This window comes from Vanacampus margaritifer, chromosome 11 (genome assembly GCF_051991255.1).
Source record: "Vanacampus margaritifer isolate UIUO_Vmar chromosome 11, RoL_Vmar_1.0, whole genome shotgun sequence".
Lineage (NCBI taxonomy): Eukaryota > Metazoa > Chordata > Actinopteri > Syngnathiformes > Syngnathidae > Vanacampus > Vanacampus margaritifer.
The window spans coordinates 19,367,407-19,390,127 of record NC_135442.1 but is presented as its reverse complement, the minus strand read 5'-3'; the positions used below and the strand labels follow the sequence as shown (position 1 = coordinate 19,390,127).

At 39.4% G+C, this 22,721-nt stretch overlaps 2 protein-coding genes across 11 annotated transcripts in view; one reads left to right on the top strand and one right to left on the bottom strand.

Moving 5' to 3' along the window:
• pikfyve (phosphoinositide kinase, FYVE finger containing) overlaps positions 1–8,294 on the top strand; it is a 41,258-nt gene extending 32,964 nt beyond the window's left edge. For 4 of the 5 annotated variants that reach the window (XM_077579383.1, XM_077579384.1, XM_077579382.1 and 1 more), the window contains 16 exons: positions 383–491; positions 563–717; positions 790–886; positions 955–1,012; positions 1,080–1,217; positions 1,299–1,419; positions 2,720–2,815; positions 2,890–2,970; positions 3,044–3,132; positions 3,212–3,271; positions 3,355–3,531; positions 3,630–3,733; positions 3,807–3,935; positions 5,788–6,049; positions 6,124–6,198; positions 7,889–8,294. In XM_077579383.1, the coding sequence (XP_077435509.1) occupies positions 383–491; positions 563–717; positions 790–886; positions 955–1,012; positions 1,080–1,217; positions 1,299–1,419; positions 2,720–2,815; positions 2,890–2,970; positions 3,044–3,132; positions 3,212–3,271; positions 3,355–3,531; positions 3,630–3,733; positions 3,807–3,935; positions 5,788–6,049; positions 6,124–6,198; positions 7,889–8,004 (1,867 nt within the window). In that variant the 3' untranslated portion in view covers positions 8,005–8,294. The remainder of the gene's footprint in view (positions 1–382; positions 492–562; positions 718–789; positions 887–954; positions 1,013–1,079; positions 1,218–1,298; positions 1,420–2,719; positions 2,816–2,889; positions 2,971–3,043; positions 3,133–3,211; positions 3,272–3,354; positions 3,532–3,629; positions 3,734–3,806; positions 3,936–5,787; positions 6,050–6,123; positions 6,199–7,888) is intronic. The other variant, XM_077579381.1, reaches the window with a different exon arrangement.
• Positions 8,295–10,324: 2,030 nt separating this feature from the next.
• Positions 10,325–22,721, bottom strand: part of ankrd44 (ankyrin repeat domain 44) — a 34,254-nt gene continuing 21,857 nt past the window's right edge. For 4 of the 6 annotated variants that reach the window (XM_077579763.1, XM_077579764.1, XM_077579765.1 and 1 more), the window contains exons 17-28: positions 22,593–22,664; positions 22,249–22,450; positions 22,081–22,168; positions 21,885–22,002; positions 20,546–20,768; positions 20,390–20,477; positions 19,094–19,177; positions 18,806–18,951; positions 18,641–18,723; positions 16,572–16,654; positions 16,405–16,496; positions 10,325–14,250 (exon numbers count right to left, since the gene is read on the bottom strand). In XM_077579763.1, the coding sequence (XP_077435889.1) occupies positions 13,985–14,250; positions 16,405–16,496; positions 16,572–16,654; positions 18,641–18,723; positions 18,806–18,951; positions 19,094–19,177; positions 20,390–20,477; positions 20,546–20,768; positions 21,885–22,002; positions 22,081–22,168; positions 22,249–22,450; positions 22,593–22,664 (1,545 nt within the window). In that variant the 3' untranslated portion in view covers positions 10,325–13,984. The remainder of the gene's footprint in view (positions 14,251–16,404; positions 16,497–16,571; positions 16,655–18,640; positions 18,724–18,805; positions 18,952–19,093; positions 19,178–20,389; positions 20,478–20,545; positions 20,769–21,884; positions 22,003–22,080; positions 22,169–22,248; positions 22,451–22,592; positions 22,665–22,721) is intronic. The other 2 variants (XM_077579767.1, XM_077579768.1) reach the window with 1 other exon arrangement.

The following is a 22,721-nucleotide window of genomic DNA, read 5'->3' as shown; positions in this document are numbered from 1 at the left end:
ACAAAACTAGCTTTGCAGCTCCACAAGTCCGCGGAGTGGCTAACTGGCTAGTGTGCCGGATAAAAAGCAGCTGCTCCTCTAAAAGTCCATAATCATCGCATCCTTGTTGACAAATAAGAAACACTTCTGACAAGTATTGCTAACACGAAAAGAGTACAAGTAATAATTTACAGGGGAAGGCATGCTAAGGCTAAACCATGCTAAACCAGCTTCAAGCTAACAATAATTGTAGTCAAGAAACACTATTCATGACAGCGAACCAACGAAAAACAACAAATTAAGACATGTCTAGAAAGAAAATAATTTGTACTTAATGATTATTCCACCACACCAAATCAACGTGGATGTATTTTCCAATAGTCTTTTGTGTCTTTGTTCTCAGAGTAACGCAGGTCTACTTAGCCATTGACGACCGCCTCACCTCTCTTAAAACTGAGACCTTCAGTAAAACACGAGAGGAGAAGATGGAGGACCTCTTTGCCCAGAAAGATGTAGGTCCTTCCTCCATCTATTTTTCCTCCTAGTACTTTTTTAATGTTGTCAGTGGCATTTGTGCGTGCAGATGGAGGAGGTAGAGCTACGCAGCTGGATTGAGAAGCTCCAAGCGCGACTTCAGGCCTGCGGTCTGGATTCGCCGCAGCAGCTCCAGGCAGTGCTCGAGTCCCTAGTGGTGAAGAAGCAGAGCCTCTGTGAGATGCTGCAGTCATGGAACAGCAGGTCATATTTGTGGCCAACGCTACATTTCTGAAACGTCATTTTGCTGACTTCCTGCCCCCACCCCCTACTCAGGCTGCAAGACTTGTTCCAGCAGGAGAAAGGCCGCAAGCGTCTCTCGGTGCCCCCGAGCCCAGGCCGCCACCGTCAGACCACCGCTGATGACAGCAAGGTCAGTGTGGTGCATTCAAGTGCCGACGAAATGTTCTCACGACTTGACTTATTTTGTTTTAATGACAGAGCACTCTGGACTCCTCACCGCGAAACCCCTCTCCGGTGGTGCAGAATGCCGACAAAGGTAAGCTGTCGATCTGATGTAAAATTCTGCTCAGCAAAGTAAACCTGATGAATATTATTTTGGACAGAGGACCGTCACCTCAACACACTGCCATCCACATCCTCCTCCTCCTCCACCGCGTTGCTGTCGCCTGCGGAGGCTGGAGCCGAGCCAAACACGCTTGGCCCCTCCATCACGGAGCCGGACTCTGTCAGCATCCCAGAAGGTAGACATACACAGTGAAACTTACAATTCTGTTTCTAAAACCACCTTGAGCTAAAATATTCAACATTTTCGGGGTCCCCAGATGTGTTTGACGGACACTTGCTGGGTTCCACTGATAGTCAGGTGAAGGAGAAGTCCACCATGAAGGCTATTCTAGCAAATTTCCTGCCAGGAAACAGCTACAACTCCATTCCCTTCCCATTGTGAGTATAGTAGTCACCATTAATTGGCGCTGCAAAAAACACACATCATTTTATTTCAAATATGTTTATTGTTTTTAATTACATTGTAGATTTAGGTAAAAGTGAATTATTTAGCATTTTTTTATATTAACTAGCACCTATATCATAGACATTTATACATTTAATCAAATTGTTCAGTTTTCGTTTATGATGTAATAGTAACTGTATAATAACATTGTACAAATATATTTGAGAATTTTTTTTTTGTGTATTGTTATTATTACCACTAAATATGTACCAACTAGGAGTGGGAATCTACGGGTACCTGACGATTTGATTCGGATTTAGAGGCCTATAATTGGATTCCAATACATCACTAGATTGGCTTACATTTTATAGTTCATGTAAAACACTGGTATCTTTTTCAAACAATTGCCGAACTCAAGGAAGAGCAAGGATTTACACTTCACACTTTGACTTTTTTTAAAGTGGCAAAGCAACATGGTTTACAAGTGTCAACACAAATTTAGAAAAGTGCCAATGGCAGCATTTGCTGTAACAGATGTCTAACTTCTCCTATGACAATACATTTACAAAAACATATTTAAACTTATCAATCTGATTTGGCGTAACCTGTATTTTAACAACAACAGTGGCTTTTAGTTTTTTATTTAAACTTTGAAAATCGATTTTGAATACCACTGAATCAATCCAGAATCTTTTCAATACAACGATCAATGGAGAAAAAAAAAAAAAAAAACGATTATCGTTCCCACCCGTAGTACCAACTTCGCAATGCAGCAAAATGATTAATCGTGCCTTCAAACATTTGTGTATTGGAATGGAATGCATGAGAAGTTAAAGTAAGAAAAATGCGGTTGTAGGTAACCTTGCATTTGTGATGTTAAATAAAATGAATAATGCTAAAGTTTGATAAAGTACTGGAACAATCAGGCTAATTCAAATATTTGCATTTGACATCAACAAATGAAGTGAAAGAGATGAGATGTATTTCAGATTTTATTTTAAGGTGCATTGTACATCTTGATGTCTACAGTGAAAAATTAAGTTCTAATACTTAAGATTTTTACAATAATAATTGGCAGTTTATTCTCGTCAACACTTATTCTAGTTTTTGTCATATGAAGTTTGCGCAGTCCAAAAGAGTTCAATACATGAATACATTACAGCTGTTTGTGTAGAATTATGATATTAATAACGCAACCAAATAGCCATATGGCAAATTGAAGCCCTCAAAATATTTCATGCCTGCTTCAGACATCGAAAATACTGAAGTGTAAGATCACTTCCTATTTTGCAGTGACCCCGACAAGCATTACCTGATGTACGAACATGAACGGGTGCCCATTGCCGTGTGCGAGAAAGAGCCGAGCTCAATCATCGCCTTTGCACTCAGGTGACTACTCGTATGTTTTTTTTATTTTTTAACATATAATGTATAAATTAAATGAGTGTTGTTTCTGTCCGCAGCTGCAAGGAGTACAAAACAGCACTGGAGGATTTGTCTAAGGCGTCCAACACAGGAGCGGAAGAGGTGTCACAGGCCAACAGGTTTGTTTCATCGATTATTCTGATGTCCCATTTCGAGAAGGAAATGTCAATCAACTGAATCACTTTTGTCAAGTAGCGGCGAGGGCCGAGTCAAGGGCAGCCCGGCCAGACTCGGCGAGTCATCGGCGCAGAGCCGCAGCAGCACAGACGGGGACCCGCTCAGTGAGTGTTGATGTTTGTATACGTTCCTGATCTGCCACTTGCTGATGATGTCATCTTTGCTCACCTGTCTAACCTACAGAAGACGCGGATGTGGCCGATAAACAAAAGAAGCAGTCCCAGAATCCACATATCGAGCTGCGTACGTTTTGTTTTGTTTCCTCCTATTTCCACATACTACTCATTCAAAGCTGAAGCCATTCCATCTCCTTCCTTCCTGTTTAGAATTCTCAGACGCCAACGCCAAGTTCTACTGTCGTATCTACTACGCCGACGAGTTCCACAGGATGCGGGAAGAGATCTTGGAGAGTGCCGAGGAGGATTTTGTCCGCTCGCTGTCCCACTGCGTCAACTGGCAGGCACGTGGCGGAAAGTCTGGAGCTGTCTTCTACGCCACCGAAGGTCGGACCGCTGACTATAAAGTCATAACTCCTTTCATAGAAAGAATTGAATAAGAGACACTAGATTGAAGAAAACATCTTTCTTCTTCTCTATGTCAGATGACCGCTTCATCCTGAAGCAGATGCCCAGACTGGAAGTCCAATCCTTCCTGGACTTTGCTCCTCACTACTTTACCTACATCACCGGAGCGGTGCAGCAGAAAGTGTGCATCACAAACGAGCAAATCGACGCGTCGTCTCTGGATTGACTAATAGAAACTAAAACTTGTGTCACAGAGGCCGACTGCCCTGGCGAAGATTCTTGGCGTTTACCGCATCGGTTACAAGAACTCTCAGAACAACACCGAGAAGAAACTGGACCTGCTTGTGATGGAAAATCTTTTCTATGGACGCAAGATGGCTCAGGTGAGGCAAATGTTGGAAATTATATTTCAGTGGGGCTGCCTGATGTGAAAATCATTTAATTAATAAGCATGATGGGACTTCCCTGTGAGATGAAATAGTCCAACACCTGATACTTACTTACGTTTTATTCTCTTTCACATTCATTACAATTTGTGCATTAGTATGACATTTTGTTTTCAACAATCAATGATTTGAAGAAGTGTACAGTACCTCCATTAACTTTGGTAGGATCAGGATGTTCTTGTCAAATGAACAGAGGTTGTCTTTTGACATCCTACCAACACCTTTGAAAATGTGAATTTTAATTTGAAATTCGATGGCAAAACAAATTGTTATGGCTAGAACTGATTGACGCGTGGACTTAATCACGACGCATTATAGCTTTAAAGGTGGAGAAGTGCAATTTAAAATAAGCAACACTTTTTGTCATACATGTTAACCCCTTCAGACCTGCATTTTTTCTACTCTACTTAATTTTGAAGCTTTTCCCCCCAATTTTTTTTTATCTCATGTTTTTATTTGTTTTAGTGGATGCCAGGATAGTATGGCTGTAACGTATTGTAAACTTACCAAGCTTATATGTAACATTTTTAACATGAACATTATGCAAATCAACTTGTAATTGTGATGAATTAGCTAGGATCCAATCATGAACCAGAAATGTTGACATCATTGGTTTAGACACGCAAATACGTCATGTCCACTGCAATCATCTATGGGTCTGAAAATGTTACTAAAATATTAAAATGATCTTTTGTAAAATCTTTCCTCTCCAGCCCCATCTTAGGCCACTAATTATTTTTTTTATGATCATTTTAAAAGTTATCAGTTATCAATCTAAATTATGATTTGTTTCTTTGCTGGATTAATCAACGCTGCTTAGCAACAGAAGTTAAAAAAGCATCGTACTGAGCTTTCCACTCCCAATCAAAGGTAAACAAATATAATGGTGGTGTCCAAAACACACAACTGCATACACGTTAAGTTTATTACCACCTTTTGTATTTGCAATTTATTGTACATTCCAAAATGTACCACAACAAACCAAAAACATTTCATTTTTGGCAATACTCTACTGTCTACTCCATTATGAACAAGTCATGCTAGCAATGTAGCTGCTGTGTATGCACAGTATTGAGCTGTGGTGGCTTTTCTTTGGACAGAGATGCTTACCTTAGCTTCTGCGACTTTATTTATTTATAATATTTATTTATAAATGAACAAATTTAAAGCATTGTGACCAGATGTATCAAATATGACACACATAAAGTCATATGTGGAAGTTGATTTAAAAAAATAAATGTTTGTTCAAAATACTTTATTTACAAACAATCTGAATTTTCTCTCATATATTTCATGGATCAGGCTTTATAGGGTTAAAATCAATATAGTTCTTGTTTTGACATCTAAATTAAGATAATAAACAATACAATAAGTCCCTAAAAATGTCAGGATCATAAGAAACTGGCTGCCGCTTAAGCGCTGAAAGTAAACGGGTTCCTCCTACCAAGTTAGTGATCACATACCGATTGAATGGATCTTTATTGGCATTGCACATACACAAGATTTTAGATAAGGGAAGATGAGATGCTATAGGGAAGGAGCGGGGGGGGGGGGGGGAGACAAGACTCCTGTATTGTTGGATGCTAGGCTATGCTATGCTATGCATCTATTTGAACAGGGACAGCGCACAGCAACACATTGACCAAGACAAAGTTAGGAAAGATGCCGGGTTATAGCATAAATGCTAATTTCCACCTGTAGTTTCTATAAAAGTAAATCATCAAGTTGTTGTTTTGGTGCAGTCTAACTGAATGAGTATTCAGATGTCCTCATTGCTCCCCCCTGCAAGGTGTTCGACCTGAAGGGGTCGCTGCGAAACCGCAACGTGAAGACGGACTCGGGTAAGGAGAGCTGCGAGGTGGTGCTGCTGGACGAGAACCTGCTCAAGCTCATTTACGACAACCCGCTGTACATCCGCTCGCACTGCAAGTCGGTGTTGCGCGCCGCCATCCACAGCGACGCCTACTTCCTGTCCAGCCACCTCATCATCGACTACTCGCTGTTGGTGGGACGCGACGACGCCACCGATCAGCTGGTGGTCGGGATCATCGGTAAAGATGAAGTCTAAGCGGCGGCGCTCGACTGTTTTTTTTGTCACACACTCATAAGATGTTTCCTGTCACAGATTACATCAGGACTTTCACTTGGGATAAAAGGCTGGAGATGGTCGTCAAATCCACTGGAATTCTGGGAGGTCAAGGTAGCGCTTTGAAGACGTGCTCGGCCAACGTTGGCTCATGTCTTAAATGAAGTTCAAACAAACAACAAAAATGGATGGTTGCTTTGTTTATTTTTGTAACTAAGCACTAGGGGTGGGAATCCTTGACTGTCTCGCGATCAAGATTCGATTCCGACTTTGACTACAGTTCCGAACTGAACTGTTCCGAACTGACTAGTTTTCGCAGACAGTGAACAGTCCCTCAAAAAGAGTCCACTGCTGGTAACGGTTTGATCATTTTCCGTTCTCACTGACTATACCGAGTGGACGATTAAAGCAGGGACTTGTTTAGCTTGTTGCCCAAACGTAGCTAGCTCATGGCCAACGCACAATGGAAAGTGCTTGTCAAGGCGCTATCTGTGACGCGCATGCATGGAAGATCGGCCATCTTGGATCGCCTACTACGGCAACGACAGAACAAAACTGCGTTCGGAAAATGATACATGAAAAAAAATCTTAGATTCTTGATGAATTTTAAAGTAACTAAGTAACTTTTAATCCTATATGTTTTTAAGATTAACATTTTACATTTGACCCCATTCGATTTCCAGTAAGTCGGCATTGTGTGTGTGTTTAAAATGACCCTCAACCCCTAGGCTATTGTAACCCTAAGATGTTGTTGTTTCCGGAGGCTGGGTATAAGGCGGGCTACAAATAGTTTTGAGTTTATGATGTTTTCTGGTGTTTTCCTGCTAAATTAACCAGACACGGCGGGACAGGATTCAAGCACGTCTCTCTTATTTAACTCTCTTCTCGAACCAGGCTCGCTCGATTATACCTCTCTCTCCTCTGCGCTCATGACATGCGCAGTACACAAAACACTTCAGCATGTAAAACTAAAATAAATACGAAACCAAAAGTAATGATTCACAAAACAAATAGAAGTCAATTGCAAGTAAATAACAAAATATACATTTGCAAAAAACATGTTACACTATGACAATGGTCACACATCGTTCTGAAGAAAAAATAAACCATACCCACTCTCACAGCAAACTATGATTACAGTATGTGTCAAAATCTTTTCTATTCGTACTAGATATGTTTGGGTACAGAACTGCTTTGATTAAATAAATAAATAAAAAATAAAAGTGCACCTGTCCTGTACCTTTTGCAATGTCCTATGTCGCAATATAATTGACCTATGTGCTTGCCGTAGTTAGCGATCCAAGATGGCCGATCATAGAGCGTGCGTTGACAGTGCCATTGACTCGCCAACGCTAATTAGCGCTACTCCCGGCACTTTTATCACTCAAAAGGATGACTATTCATACAACATTATATATATATATATATATTATATATATTATAATATCTTAACATTATTAAAACATTGCTCACCGGCACATGCTCTTCCTACAATGCAAAAAAATAACAAATTTTATTGGCATAACAACATGAGCGTGACTTTTTCCTTCTACTCTCTAATGTGGTTACATCTTAACAGTGTATCAGAATGTGCGGAACCACACTGCCCCTAAGTGGCCAAATCGTGTACAACATGAAAAGCGCTCTCCCAATAAAGACACACCCACAAACAAGGGCAAGACAATATAAAATAATTGATATAAAATCGATTTGGGGACATTTAAAATCAAATCTGAATGGTACTAAATGAGAATCGCGATTCTTATTAGAATCTATTTTAATCATCATTATTGTGTTTGTGCAGGAAAGATGCCGACGGTGGTGTCGCCTGAGTTGTACCGCGCCCGCTTCTGCGAGGCCATGGACAAGTACTTCCTCATGGTGCCCGACCACTGGACGGGATTGGGGGTCAACTGCTGAGCGGGGCTCACCCCTCCCTCCATGGGTGCTACAAAACGAGGTCCAACATTTCATGCACGCTGGGAGCATTTTCTTTCTTTCTTTTTTTTAATTGTTATTACTGACACACGAGCATGTCACCATTCCATACAACATATTTTTTAATGAGTGTACTGTTGTGGAGATCAATTATTATTTTATCATGTGGACCCTTGATGACATTGTCATTATAGTTTGCTACTGTAATTTAAAGTTTGAATATGTACAGAGATGATGTAACTATTAAAACATTATTAACATTGCTCTTTGAATATGTCTTCGTTTTTTTTGCATCAATATTTATATTTGAGCATATTTGAGGCTTGGCAAACTAGCATTTGTTGAAGGGGAAGTCAAGTACAAATGTTCTTTACTAGAGATGGACCGATTTATTTTATTTTTTTCAGGGCCGATACCAATTATTAGTAGGTAGTCAAGGATGCTCTTTCATTATTTTATTTTTTTTAAGCATATGTTTATTGAACAACTTTTAGGGTTCGTAAAATATTGGAGTGGGGGGAAAAAAATCTTAGTCAATAGACATCTTTGTTTTAACAACCAAAAGTTCAGGGGTCTCCCAGGGGCAGTAACATGTCTTCAAAAGTTAAATAAAAAAATTCAAAATATCTGAAGTATTACATTTTTTACTTATCTTAGTTTTAATTTCAAACAAAAACCAAAGGTGCAGAGAGTTCTCGGGGTTAGCAGCATCTCTAAAAAAAAAAAAATACAGTGGTACCTCGGAGTTTGAACATAATTTGTTCCTGCGAAGTGTTCACAGACCGAATTGTTTATTTTTATTTTTATTTATGTTTTTTTACATTTATACCCTGTACAGTATTTAAACAATAAAAATACCTTACCTTACCTGTTGTGGTGTGATGGCATCAGTGGATGATAAATGCTATGTTAATGCGTCCCTTAGTTCAGTGCTGAGTTTGTGTCGTTTACATTGGGCATATTCTTAAGACGACTAGGCGGTCCTTTTTTGCGTTGTTTAACGTCAGGCACGTTGTCGAACAGCTAAGAAGTAGTTACGGTAGTTACAACTGCGCAATAATCTCCTTCCTAATTCCACTGTGGTTTGTAGCACTGTATGTTTTTCTTTGCTGCCACCGTTGTCTTTCTTTGGGCCCATGGTGAAGAAAATTGTCGTGGAAAAATCCAAATGCACTCGCGAGTATGAGCAGTGCATCGTCTCAACTACCGCAACGTGAGTATTCGGCTTCGCTTGGCTTCCAGTTTTCAAGGTACGTTCGGCTTTGCTTGGGTGTTCAAATTCCGAAAATAAGTTCAAACTCCGAGGCATTTTTTACTCGAAGTCCAAATTGTACAGGTTCCGAGACGTAATAGTTCCCTGAAGTTAACACTTTTTTAAATAGATCTTTTATTGGCCATATGATTCTTCAAAATGGCTTATTATAGTCTTCAAAATGAACAATATCTGCGCCGATAATCGATCTATCCCTATTCTTTACAATACGGTAATATGTTTTATGTGCTCACTCCCACTAGTCGAAACACAGCATTGTGATTAATATTGCAATTGTGGAATGCAGCAAAATCCACCTTCCGTATTTTCATCCATCTCAGGGGGCGGCCGTTTTGCCACATGCTGTTGTCTGAAAATGACATCACAGTTGCCCAAAGGCTGATTTTGTTTTGACTTTACTTTTGTTTTTCCTTAAGGCTTCACTTCCAATTTAATGGAGTTTAAGTAAAAAAATATATACAATCAATGTTTTGCCTTTTTTTGCTACTTATTTTAGTAACAACAACAACTTAAGAGTCTTAAAGTTAGAGTTGCATTAGGGCATAGGTGTCAAACTCCGGTCCTGGAGGGCCGCAGTCCTGCAGGTTTGGGATGTTTCCCTTTTCCAACACAGCTGATATATGATCAGCTCATCAGCAGTCTCTGCACAAGCCTGATAACGATCCTGCTGATTGGAATCAGCTTGTGTTGGAAGAGGGAAACCACCAAAACCTACAGGAGTGCGGCCCTCCAGGACCGGAGTTTGACACCTATGCATTAGGGTATGAAAATCATTACAATTTAAAACTTTTATGCTTTGTATATTGGTAATTAAATGAAATAAGGAAGTTTAAAAAAAATAATATATATATATATATATATATATATATATATATATATATATATATATACACATATATACAGGGATAGGGCCCCCACATAGTGAACTAATGAAATACTGTACATTGTAAAAAAATAAATGAATAAAATATGGTAGACAAAGATACTTTTAAGTATAGAATAAATATGAACAAAGATTCACAAGAGACATTATTAAGTGAGAAAACTGCAACACATTTATTTTTTGAAGTGAACAATTGCCATATAAAAACACTGAAGTGTGGTCGTACTGCATCAGGAACTGCTTTGAAAGTCAACGACTCATGAAGCTCATCTTTGTATTAAAACTACGCTTTCATTAAACTTTGTTCACTTCAATTAAATGGTAAAAATGAGCTTCAAACAGGTTGTGTTCGAATGGTGAAGTCATACAAAGATGTATAAATCAACATGATATAAAAGAGCAGTACCAATGTTGGCCGTTTCGCCTTTAACTTGCCACGAACTTTACTACCAACAAATATTTGCATCAGATCATAGCCCAGAAAAAAAATGTACCTTAAACTGAAATATTGTCACTGTCAAATGAAAGTCAAGTACATTTATTTAATTATTATTTTATTTATTTTTTTTAATAAATATGACTGAAAAAAACACATTTGTAGCTACTTCTAAAGTCATGACTGGACATAATGTTGCGTTACTGTTCAACTTTTGTTTTCTAGTAGTTTGGTTTTGCGTGATCGGATTGGGAATGCTTACCTTCAAACCCCTTCAAAAATGAAGGAGCGTTAGGGCCACACTGAAAGGGGGGGAATTGGAAAAACTAATAATATGCTTTAGCGGTAAAATCAACAAATGTAGGTCTTTTTCCCACATTCCTTTTTTTCCCTCATGTAATCATATTGGTTTGAGTGGTTCCATAAAGCTCCTTGGAAGTGTCACATTGCCCGCCAAATCAATAACGACAATGAAATGTGCTGGTTGGGGTTTAAGTGACCTCTGAACTTTTCTCAACAAAATAAAAAGAGAGAGACGTCAAGGCACTGCACACATTTGATGGCACATTGCTGGTAGGTAGTCACATGGAGGTTTTACATTGAAGTGCTGGCAGTTTGTGGACCGTCGTGGAAATACAAAAGCCTTCAGTCAGGAGAAGTTGGGAATGTTTTTCAGCAAAATACGTATTTGTATCCTTTAAAGAGGCGAACCTCGACTACCCTGATTCACAAAAGGGTCGGCATGCAAGCAGTGGACAAGAGCAGGAAAGTGTGCGCACATTTTGGGAATCTTTTCTACACAACATTTGTGCTTCAAGTAACAAACAATAAATAAAAGCAACGTACACTCATTACAATATTTTCATAAAACTATTTTCCTTGTGATATTCTTTTCAATTATGACTTTTCACCATATAATTTTGAATTTATCTTGTACCAAGTACCGGTATATTCTCGTGAAATTATGACTTCATGACAACTGCTTCTTTGTAATATAACATTATGCTAGTGAAATTATGACATAAAAAAAAAAATCACAAGTTGTCTTTTCTGTTAATTTTATGCCCATATTGTAAAAATATGGAATGCTACAACTTCATTCTCACCAATGTTTTTTGTTTAGTTTTTTTACTCTCTTGTGACTTTCTCATCAAACTGCAACTTTTTCGTGACGAGAAACAATTCCCTTACGTCACAAGTCAAAATGGCGGCCTTACTCGGTGAAAACAAGCTCATTGAAAAGCACTGCATTTTGGATTGTTGTCATTTGATTTGTGAGGATCATTTTGATTTCAAAATGTGATGAAATGTCATTTGACTACTATAATAATCTGCCTGTAGAAGCAAAAAGTGTGTTATGAACAGAAATTGGACTTAATTGGTCTTAGCGTTAGATGAATGTCCTTAAAAACAGCCAAGACGCACAAAATCGCACATGAATACAATTTGGTTATTAAGTCATCCGAATATTGTACATTATGCTAATAATGTAAAGACTTTTTAATCGAAAATTAAAATGCGCGACATGCAAGCTAAAACGTCAAGAGACTAGCATTTAGCATGTTAGCTAGCACGGAGCTGTGGTGGTTTTTTGAGCTTGTGTTGAGTTAGCCTGGCCAGCCAGTCTACACTCTTTTAATATTCTATACAGAGTAGGATATTTGCATGAATAATTTCATCAAATTGGATGATTTGAGTGATTTTTTTTTTTGCCTATTTTTTTTTTCATTCCCACTGTTTGCTCTCCTGTTGCTAAGGAAAACGACTAAAGGAGAGGGCTTTATTCCATAGAGTGTAAAGATAACGATACAAGCTGGTTAACACCTAAAATATGTACATAACAAAATAATGTTTTATCACACTCAAAAATGATTCTTACCACTTAGGAAGTGCTGACTACAAAACACTGTGGTCTTGGTTAGCCTCCATTTTGAACTGTTTGGTTCCACTCTTTCGCTGCTTTTTCACATTTCCTCCAATGCTCAGGGTCCAAATATGGAATGATAATTTAGTTTCCATCATGTTCTGGTTGGAACGTCAAGCTGCACAGCCACATTCAGGCCTGATTTTCTGAGAGCTTTGTATGCTAGTCACAGGCAATACGAATGCCCGGAAGTCCGGAATTGTCCATTATGACTTTATTCTACTTTTTATTGTAATTTGACTACTTGATGCTGCTTAAATCACAAAATTCTCACAATAATTATGAAAATAAAGATTTTTTTTGTAATATTAGAAATTGAATGAAATTTTAAATCACAATACAAAGTTTGTTTTAAATTTTGCAGTTGCAATTTCGTTTTTGCAAAATTATGACTTTCTTAAATATAACTTTTTATTCTAATATACATTTTTTCCCCCTCATAATTTCATCACCTTGTAAAGTTTTAGACCGCTCGGACTATATTCTCACTTTTCTTTTGACTTTGCTATAATTTTGTCATAATACTACAACTTCTTATATTGCAAATATTCTTGTAAAATGATTACAACTTTATCCTGGGGAAATTACATCTTATAATATTACCGTTATAAAATGACTTTATTCTCTCCGAAAGCTTTCCTCACAATACGATGACACTTTCTTGTAAAAGTCTGACTTGCAAAGGTTGTTTGACTTTCTTGTAATGTTGTGACATCTTCATGAAATTGCAACATTTTTTAAAATATTACAAGATATTTTTTTTTAGGTAATTAACTGTCGTTTTGTAATAAACCTTAATGGGGTAGATGCCACAGTCTTCCGACTTACGGGTTTTACACATCAGCGCCGTTTCTGGCCACTGCTGGCCGCGTTCCAACACCCCCACCGTGCGCTCCCACTCATCTACGGGTGGCGGTCGGCTATCTGAAATGCTTCGGACACTGAGACAGACACTACACACTCGCAGCCTCGCACCCGTCGACGGGAGTGCGCAACCGAGGGGCACAAAGGCGGAAATGCAAGTACTGGGACGCGGCCCAACACGTCGCAAACCGGAAACGGAAACAAAGCTGATGTTTGAAAACCCGGAAGTCGAAAGTCCCGCCTCCTCCGTGGCATATAGTCCATTAATGGACCCAGTGTGTCTTTCCAGTGAATGTGAAGTTTTAATATTATTATTATTGTTGTGTAAAAGCTGCTTATTTAGTACATCAAACCAAAACGTCAATAAAAACAACTAAAATGAACAAAATAATGTTAAAAATGGCTTATTTTTCTTGCTTGTAAAGTCTTGGAGTTGAGTCGCAGCGCCACCCAGAGGCCAAGTATCGAGGTCAATTTGGATTTCAGCACCCGTGTGACAAAAGAAGAAGCATTACATGCAAATGACCCGCGTCAACTTCTTCTTGGAAAGATGACATCAAGAGGTCCGGCGACCAGAAAGGGTCAGAACGTTTCCGAATCCTCAGAGTCGTTCTCTGTGGTGCCCTCGCTGGAGGGTCCCGAGGGGTTCCTGGCGGCGCGCGGGCCCCGGGGGACGGCGGCCGCGGCGGGGTCTTTGTGCGCTTTGGGGGGCAGCAGCCTCAGCAGGGCGCCAGGGGAGGGGGCGCCGGAGCTGCAAGGGGAGCAGAAAGGCATCATGGTAGCCAGAATGAGCGCCAGGCAGTCGGCCACCTCGCGGCTGGGCGCGCAAGCCAGAGCGGGGGTCAAACCTGCGTCACAGAGACAGAAGGGGGAGGGGGTGGGGGGGGCGAAATGGACAGGAAGCGGAGGTGGCGAAGCGGGAGACAAAAGAGGGACGGAGCGCCATTCGTGTTAGCATTTCAGCGGTGCACAAACATACAAGGGGGAGGGGCTGCACAGTTTGGCCATGCAATAGATGGACAAAAGTATTCGGACGCACTTCTTAATCCACGAGGACCACTTTGTAATCTTAAAACCACATTTGTGTAAAAACACTTTTGTCCATACAGTACGCAACACTGCATAAGCCGTCAACTCAAAACACAAACAAGCAGCTTCAACTAGACTGACGTTGAAGATTTCACCAACAGCTCGTGATTCATTTCACATTCATTCATTATTCAAAAAGTAACAGGAAAAACAAACATATTCAGTCATATTAGGCGTGGGCCGATTACCAGCTTGATGGTGTACTGTGGTTTTGAAAAGTCAAGCTTTCAATACGTAATATAAATAAAATAATAATAACATATAATAATAATATATATAAATAGATAAATATAAAAATAATATAAACAAAATTTAAAAATAAATAGATAAAAATAAAATAAATAATAAATAATAAATAAATAAATAAATAAATAAATAAATAAATAAATAAATAAATAAATGAATAAATAAATAAATGAATAAATAAATAAATAAATAAATAAATAAATAATATAAATACAAATAAATTGATAAAAATAAATATAAATTATCTATAATAATAATATTAATAAATGATGGCTGTCAGCAGTAATGAGCTCTTCTTTTCTTTTTTGAGGGACGTCTAAGCAGGGCACAATATAATTGCAGAGTTGAGTAAAGAAGCCGCCTCCAATTAATATATTTTTTAATCTCCTCGCCGATCAGAGGGCTCAAATGTGGGGAGGTTAGACAAAAGAGACAGGCTTCAGTTCCACAGGTGCCTTTGTATTCCTGTCCATTGTCCTTTAACAAAGAAAAAAACAGTCCCTCTGTGTACTAGTTAGCCCCAAGGACAGCATGAGGAGCCCATCGTTCTGTTCTAAAAATAGCTCATCAGTAATGGGACACTGTGAATTACTAAGAAGAACTAAAACAGAAGATGAATGTTAACATTTATTGATTTGTTGACTTACTTAACATATCACACATTTCTTACAAAAATGTATCAATATGTTCTATTTTGAATATCACCATGGTCCCAAAAACGTATTTATACGTTTTTATGTTTTTTTTTTTTATGCTAGAGCATACAGAAGGTTTTGATGCCGTCTCTGAACTCAAGAGAATGCTTGAAGCAACAGTAGTTATTACAAAAACGGCAAGCAGGTGGCAGCAGATTATAAGAGATCGACCAGGGCCATGTTCCAAAAAAAAGCTCTTTCCCCAATGTTTTAAACAGATTTGTGAATAATGATGAAACTTAGCTATATTCTAATGTTAATTGATGCAAAACAGAAACAGATAGAAATATATTTTTTTGCTGATGAAAGAAGAGACTCTAATATTTCTTTTGGTAGGATCCATGTTTTTATAACAATAGAACAATATTCTGTGGGCCTCGCAAAATCTGTCCAAATCCAGTAAAACAACCGGGAGTGAAGGGGGTTGCTTCAGTGAAAATGGCTAAGAGTGAATGAGTTAATATACCACATATACTTTATTTTGTTTAAAAATAAAATAAATTCAGCACAATGGGGAAAAAAAATTTTGCCCAAATATTTGTTTTTAAGAATTTTAGCGCTTAATATTATCATACTGTCAGAATCAAATATTGGCCCATGCCTAAGTCACATGTTTCAATACTCTCGTCACTTGAAAAGTGGGTGGCTTTAAACAAAACATGCTCTGTTGAACACATCTAGATGTAAATACCATCACATCAAAGCTGGAATTCTGAACTTTTGTCTCATATCCATGTTTTAATTTGAAAGTCCAAAACAAAGGAATTGACCTTGTCGTCGGACTGTACTTGAACATGATTTCCTTTCTACTTATATGATTGAAAAGAACAAGTTATTAAACTTTCCCAAGAGCTAAATGGGAAATCCAATTTAAAAAAAAAATGCATAAAAGCTCAAGTGAACATTGATAGGAAACTGGCATGCACACATAGAGGCAGATGCGTCCTGTCGGGCCAGCCAGGTCCCTCCTACCGTTCTCATCCAGCGTCTGAATGTTGGCTCCTCGGGACAGCAGCTGCTGGACTGCCTGTTTGAGTCCGCTTCGAGCTGCCAGGTGGAGCGGTCTGACGAGACACGACGTCGTTAAAGGCAGCGTCAATCATGTGGGCGGCTGTTTGTCCGCGGTGTGAGAAACTCACGTTTGTAGCGCAGCGTTGGTGGCGTTTATTTGCGCAGAGTCGGACAACTTCTCAAGGATGAGCAGGACACAGTCTTCCTTTCCCTAGATGGGATCAAATACAGGAATAAATTATTAACATTAGCATGTAACATTAACTATATTAGCGGTGCGACTGTTTGGTTAAACAATCAAAATCAAATTTGCCTCACAGATGACAATAATATCAACATTTTTCCGTCCTCTGATTGGTTCATTCAGTACAGAAGCATGGAAGCAATGTGGAGTAAACATTTTTGACTGGCAAATACATTGGAACATACTTGTAAATACGTTGGAATGTACTTGTAGGCTAAATGCTAAAATCTTAGTATTTTTTCCCATTATGTCACAGTGTATTATTATTATTATGATTCCTATAATGCTATGCATGTGCAAGTAAAGCAAGTAAGCATTTCACCTAAAATGAGAATTTTTCCCCCATAATGACACAGGGTATGCACATGTGTAAGTCAGTACCCTGTGGTATTATGGGAAAAAATGCTAAGCTTTAGCATTTTTTACTTAGTACGAACGTACTTGCTAATATGTTTAAATGTATTTGCAAATACATTTGAATGCATTTGCCAGTAAAAAATGTTGACAATTATACTCTTCCGTATTCCAGGTAAAACTTTTTATAGCTAAATTTGACTAGAAAACACGTTTGTGCTAACAACAGACAAAATGCTAGCAGTTGCTACACTTACGTTTCGCAAGATGGCAATATGCGTAACAAAAGTACCAAAACAGATTGAAAGGACATTTCTCCTGTACTTAATCATATAACGTCAAACGTATCATATTAAATACATTTTGAGCCCTCTATGTCATGAGTATAATATTTTCCCCTCATTAAAACTCTTGACGTATATGATCTGATACATGCATTGCACGGCTAATCCATTAGAGGGCAGTATCACCCAGCTGATGGCTTTTCCAGCGACCTTGCCTTAAATGAGAAAGGAGAGACATCTATACTTATTAATAGTGGGAAATGTTCTTTCTGATTTTTGGAAATACTAATATACTGTCCAATGCAGCGCGTCTACTTGTGCGCAGATCGTCAGCCAGCTAACAGTTCTCCAATAAACACACAAGGTTTGGTCTTTCTTGCATTTTAGTGAAGTCATTTGCAATAGTTGTAAAACTGTAACACACAAATAAACATAAATGAATGTACAGAACTGTAAATAATACATCATCCTAATATCTAAGCTAACACAAGCTACCCTAGATAGCTATGAGCTAAACAAGATAGCTACAGGCTAAACTGAGCAAAAATGCCTAATAAGCAAAACGTGATGTTTTCTTCATTACACTACACATAAGCATTGGACATTTAAGAAATGGTTGGCTATTACTTACAGACATGTAGTCTCCAAGGCAGAAACGTATCAGTAAGTTTTCAGCAGCAATAACGTGTCCGTGTGTTCTGTATCGTCTGTGCATGTACCAAACTGAGTTGCAAACAAAACTGAGTCACAAGCTTATTTCACTGTTTTATAACGACCACTCGGTGGCAGTAAAACACTGGATTACAGCAAATAACTATTTAACCCCTCCATACTTAAACTAAAGGCAGCACAACTAATATATTTGATACGTCTGTTTATTATTATATTCTTGACTGTTATCCATCCATCCATTTTCTTGACCAATTTTCCTCACAAAGGTCGCAGGGGGCGCTGGAGCCTATCCCAGCTGGCTTCGGGCAGTAGGCCCGAAGCCAGCTGGGATAGGGATAGGATGTGGAAGTTGATTTTCAATTGTTTTTTGTTTGTTCAAAAGGACCAATAAATACTCTTTTTACAAAGAAACTGAAATTTCTCTAATGTATTTCATGGTTCAGGCTTTTAGGGTTAAGTGTTTTTCTAGGTTAAGTTGACAAAATGCTAATAGTTGCTAAAAGATAGCATCGCCTTAGCATTCACAAAATGCAACAAAAGTAAAGGCGTCGTCCTGCTGATTAAGACTTTTTGGGTTTCCCTTGCTCTACGTTCTATTTGGTCTTGGAATCGGTGTACAATAGACCCCTTTGTGGACACTTACATTTTTACACGCTAGATGCAGGGCAGTGTTGTTGTCTTTGTCGGTGTAATGAAGGCAACTGGTGGCGCTGTTTAGCAGAACCTCTGGACAGGACACAAACACATAATCAACAAAAATGTGCTTTCGTCCACACATCAAACATGACGGGAAGTCAAACGTGTGTACCTAGGGCTCCGACGCGGCCCTTCTCGGCCGCCATCATCAGTGCCGTGCGACCTGATCGGTCCGTGGCGTCAACTGGCGCGTCGTGGGAAAGGAGCATCCGGACACAGTCGACATGACCTGAGAAGGCCGCCGCATGGAGGGGTGTCCTGAAGGAGAAAGAGGAAAAGCCCATTAAGATGACTTGAAGTGCCATTCATTTGTTAACCCTCCAAAATGTAAAGAAAAATAGCACTGTACTCAGCAAAATAAATCTGGCCTGGGGCACTAAACACACACTCGCACACACACCTGTCTTTAGCATCCTTACAGCCGGCGATGTCTGATCCCATCGCCTCCAACAGCAATGATGCGCAGGCCTCATGATCGTTCACCCTGTTAAAACGGCAAAGTATGTCACATTAGGGAATAATTTGCAACTTTTTATTACTCATATACAGTGAACCCCTGCATAATCACAGTCCAGCATTTGCAAATTCATCTGGTTGTGGATTTATGGGGAGGAACATATCTTCTGTGATTTATTGCAAAACTCGCCTGTCTCGTACTTACTGTTTTTGTGCTCAGGTCAAAGCAACCAAAGTCATACTTTGTCATATCTTGGTGTCAAAGAACTATATTGAAGTGAGTTGAATAGTTTAATTTTGAGAAGAAAAAAAATAGTGCTTTGCCATCATCTTGTGACATCTAGCGCAATTAGAAAAATTTCAATTACTCGCACATTTTTGCTATAAATTTGCTGCAAAGCTCAGTCCCTATCACCCACAAAAGCTTATATGACAATGGAGTGCTGTTTAAAGGGTTATCATTATGCAATTAAAAAAAGTAATAACAACAACAATAATAAATAACTCGACGGGCAATTTATGGAGAAATTGCGTGTGAATGCTGAATGCTAATATTTGAATGCATGTGGGATACTTGTGGAATGATTTATTATCATAATAATATATATAATAATAATAATAATAATAATTAAAAATAATTGATATTAATTAATTAGACAAGACCCTTGTGAGGAATAAGTTGATGGATGGATGATTATTACATGAAATAGAACTTGGACTAAAATGTGCTCCAAACGGGAATCGAACCTAGATCTTCCACATGCTAGTCATGTGCTTTAATGTACTAATGTGTACATGGAAGTATCTGTAACATTGTATGTAATTGTATTGAATACTGCTGAAAATATGGAATAATATAGAAAAAAACTTAATAATGTGAAATTACATTTAATACAATAGATGGTAAGTATTTAGACAAAGACTATTTGTGAAATTGAAGTTGGAATAAAATTTGAATTTGAATCCACATTCTAACATGCCACAAATGAATGGAGAAAATTTGATATTAAACATTGTGCAAAAACTGTGCGTAAATGGAATGTGAAAAATACAATCCCGGTTGTAAATCAAATGTTGTATGTGGAAGTTGAAAGAGCCTGAAAAAGTGAGAATAATAATACGTTTTAAAAAAAGAATCATTTCAGCATTCACACAATGATGATGAGCATGCTTGATCCTCAGCATTCACACAAAAACAGTACAATGTATTACAACAGTGCCTGAATTTTTGCACACTTACACAGCACAGTGCAGTGGTGTGAAAGGGTTCCCATCAATGCAGCGACAACCTTTCTGCTCCAACAGAACCTCTACACAGCCCTCGTGACCTACTCACACACACACGCATTAAAAACACGACTCTACTCAGCCCACAGACAATCGTCCGAAAAGCCACCGTGGTAGCAGGCCCAGTGCAGCGGCGTGTAGCCATGGTGATCTCTGAGCGGAGGCAGCGAGTCGAGTTCGGGACAGGTCATGGCGAGCAAGTCGCTCAGCCAGGAGGCGTGGCCTCTTGCCGCCGCCAGGTGAATGGCGGTGCGACCCTGAGCGTCGCCCAACAAGATGGACGCCTCCTGCTCCAGCAGACACTGGACGCACTCCTCCTGGCCACACAGCAGCTGCAAAGATTGGTTACAGGGGAAATCAACGCAAAAGTCTACACCGAACCCATCTATCTTTCTTCTACAGGAACGTGCTATTTGTGTCGCTTTCGGATGTGGATACAGAGGCCACACTAATCCATATTTATGCACCTAAAAACTTTTAAATTGAATGAATTGATGGCGTTTAAAATAATAATATAAAGCCCATCATGAAATTTTACCAGTTAACATGCAAATTAAAATGCAAACTGTTAGTGTGCCAAGTGTTTTTCCTAGTGGTTTTTGTTTGTAGTTTCGAGTGTCTTGTTTTTTGTGCGCCCATGTGATGGTATCTTCCTTGCTCGTTTTATTAAAGCAAGTGATTTTCAGATGTCTCGATTTTTCCTTTGCCGTTTGCAAGTGTTTTTGGTTAGTTTTTATTGTTCTGCCTGGCTGGTTGCCAGCGCCTTTTGTTGTTATTTAGTTAATCTCTTCTTCTGTAACAAACAACCTTTTTGTATCCTCTCCTGGTCTACGCTTGTAAGATCCAACCTACCGGTATTCCGGAAGCTAACAGAGCAGGGGCAGATATCACAAGTTTTATTTCTTTCTGTCCCCTTTCATTTATTTGTCTTTCAAAGAGTGAAATAAAAATTGGAATTAAATTGAAATGTTCTATGCAGACCCACTAGTCTAAATAATATTATGTTAGTGTAATATGACTTAAACAGCAAAATCCAGCAGTTTTTAGGCGGCCATTTTGCCACTTGTTGTCGACTTAAAATGACATCGCAGTTGCTCATTTCTCAGGCAACGACTAATTACAGCTCAGCTTCAGAAAACAGGTGTGCTGTGATTGGTTGCTGCCTGAGCAACTGTGATGTCATCTTCAGTAGACAGCAAGTGGCAAAATGGCCACCCCCTGAGATGGATTTTGCTTCATAAATCATATTGCACAAATTTAATATTCATCAGAATGTCATGCTTACACTAGTGAGGTCACATATTAACATATTATTGTCAAGAAATGTCTAAAGTTGACTTACCCTTTAATTGCTGATATAGAATTTACTGTTATTGAGAACTATTGCCAAGATTAGATAAATATGGCAACGAACGCAAAAGCAAGCTGCTTCTGTGAGGCTCACTCACGCCAAGGTGCAGCGCCGTCATGCCGTGCTTGTCGGCCATGTTGACGTCCACCTCCCGCTCGAGCAGCAGCGACACGGCATCGACGTGACCCCCCGCCACAGCTAGCATCAGTGGTGTCCTGTACACACAAACAGGATTTGTGTTGTGTGTGTGCATGCGTGTGTGTGTATGTGTTTGTATGTGGCAAAACACTCACTGTCCCTGACAGTCGGCGGCCTCAGCAAGATCCGCACTGTCCGATTCGTCCAGCAGGAGGCGCAAACATGTCGTGTGTCCGTTCATCACTGCAAGAGCGGTGTGTAAACAAAATGTTAGCATGTAGCTAGCTTGTAGCTTAGCTACAACTTCCAACGTTAACGCCCACCTGCCAGGTGTACGGGGGTACGCCTGTCCTGGGTGTCGCAAGTGCGCGGCGACGCCCCCTGGCCGAGGAGGATGTGAACGCAGTCGGCGTGACCCCGCAGCGCCGCCATGGCTAAGGGAGTGAGACCGGCTTCGTCCACCCGGTCCACCTCCCTCTCCCCCTGCAGCAGAACCTCAAGGGCTTGTGCGTGGCCGTGGTATGCCTGCATACAGCCAACACGACCTTTTTCAATGACTGACTCACTGTAATGCAGTTTTCCCAACTATAATTACATAATAACAAACTACTATGTCAGTCAAGTGAATAAGTAGACAGGAAGTCACTCTGTATGTATTTAGACTCACAGCGAGGTGAAGGGGGCTCCTGGCGTTGGGGGATTCAAGATCGTCATGGTAACCGTCGTCTCTCTCCAGTAGCTGCAAGGTTGCATGCTATCAGTGCATGCAACCTGTGTCAACCTGTGTGCGTGTGTG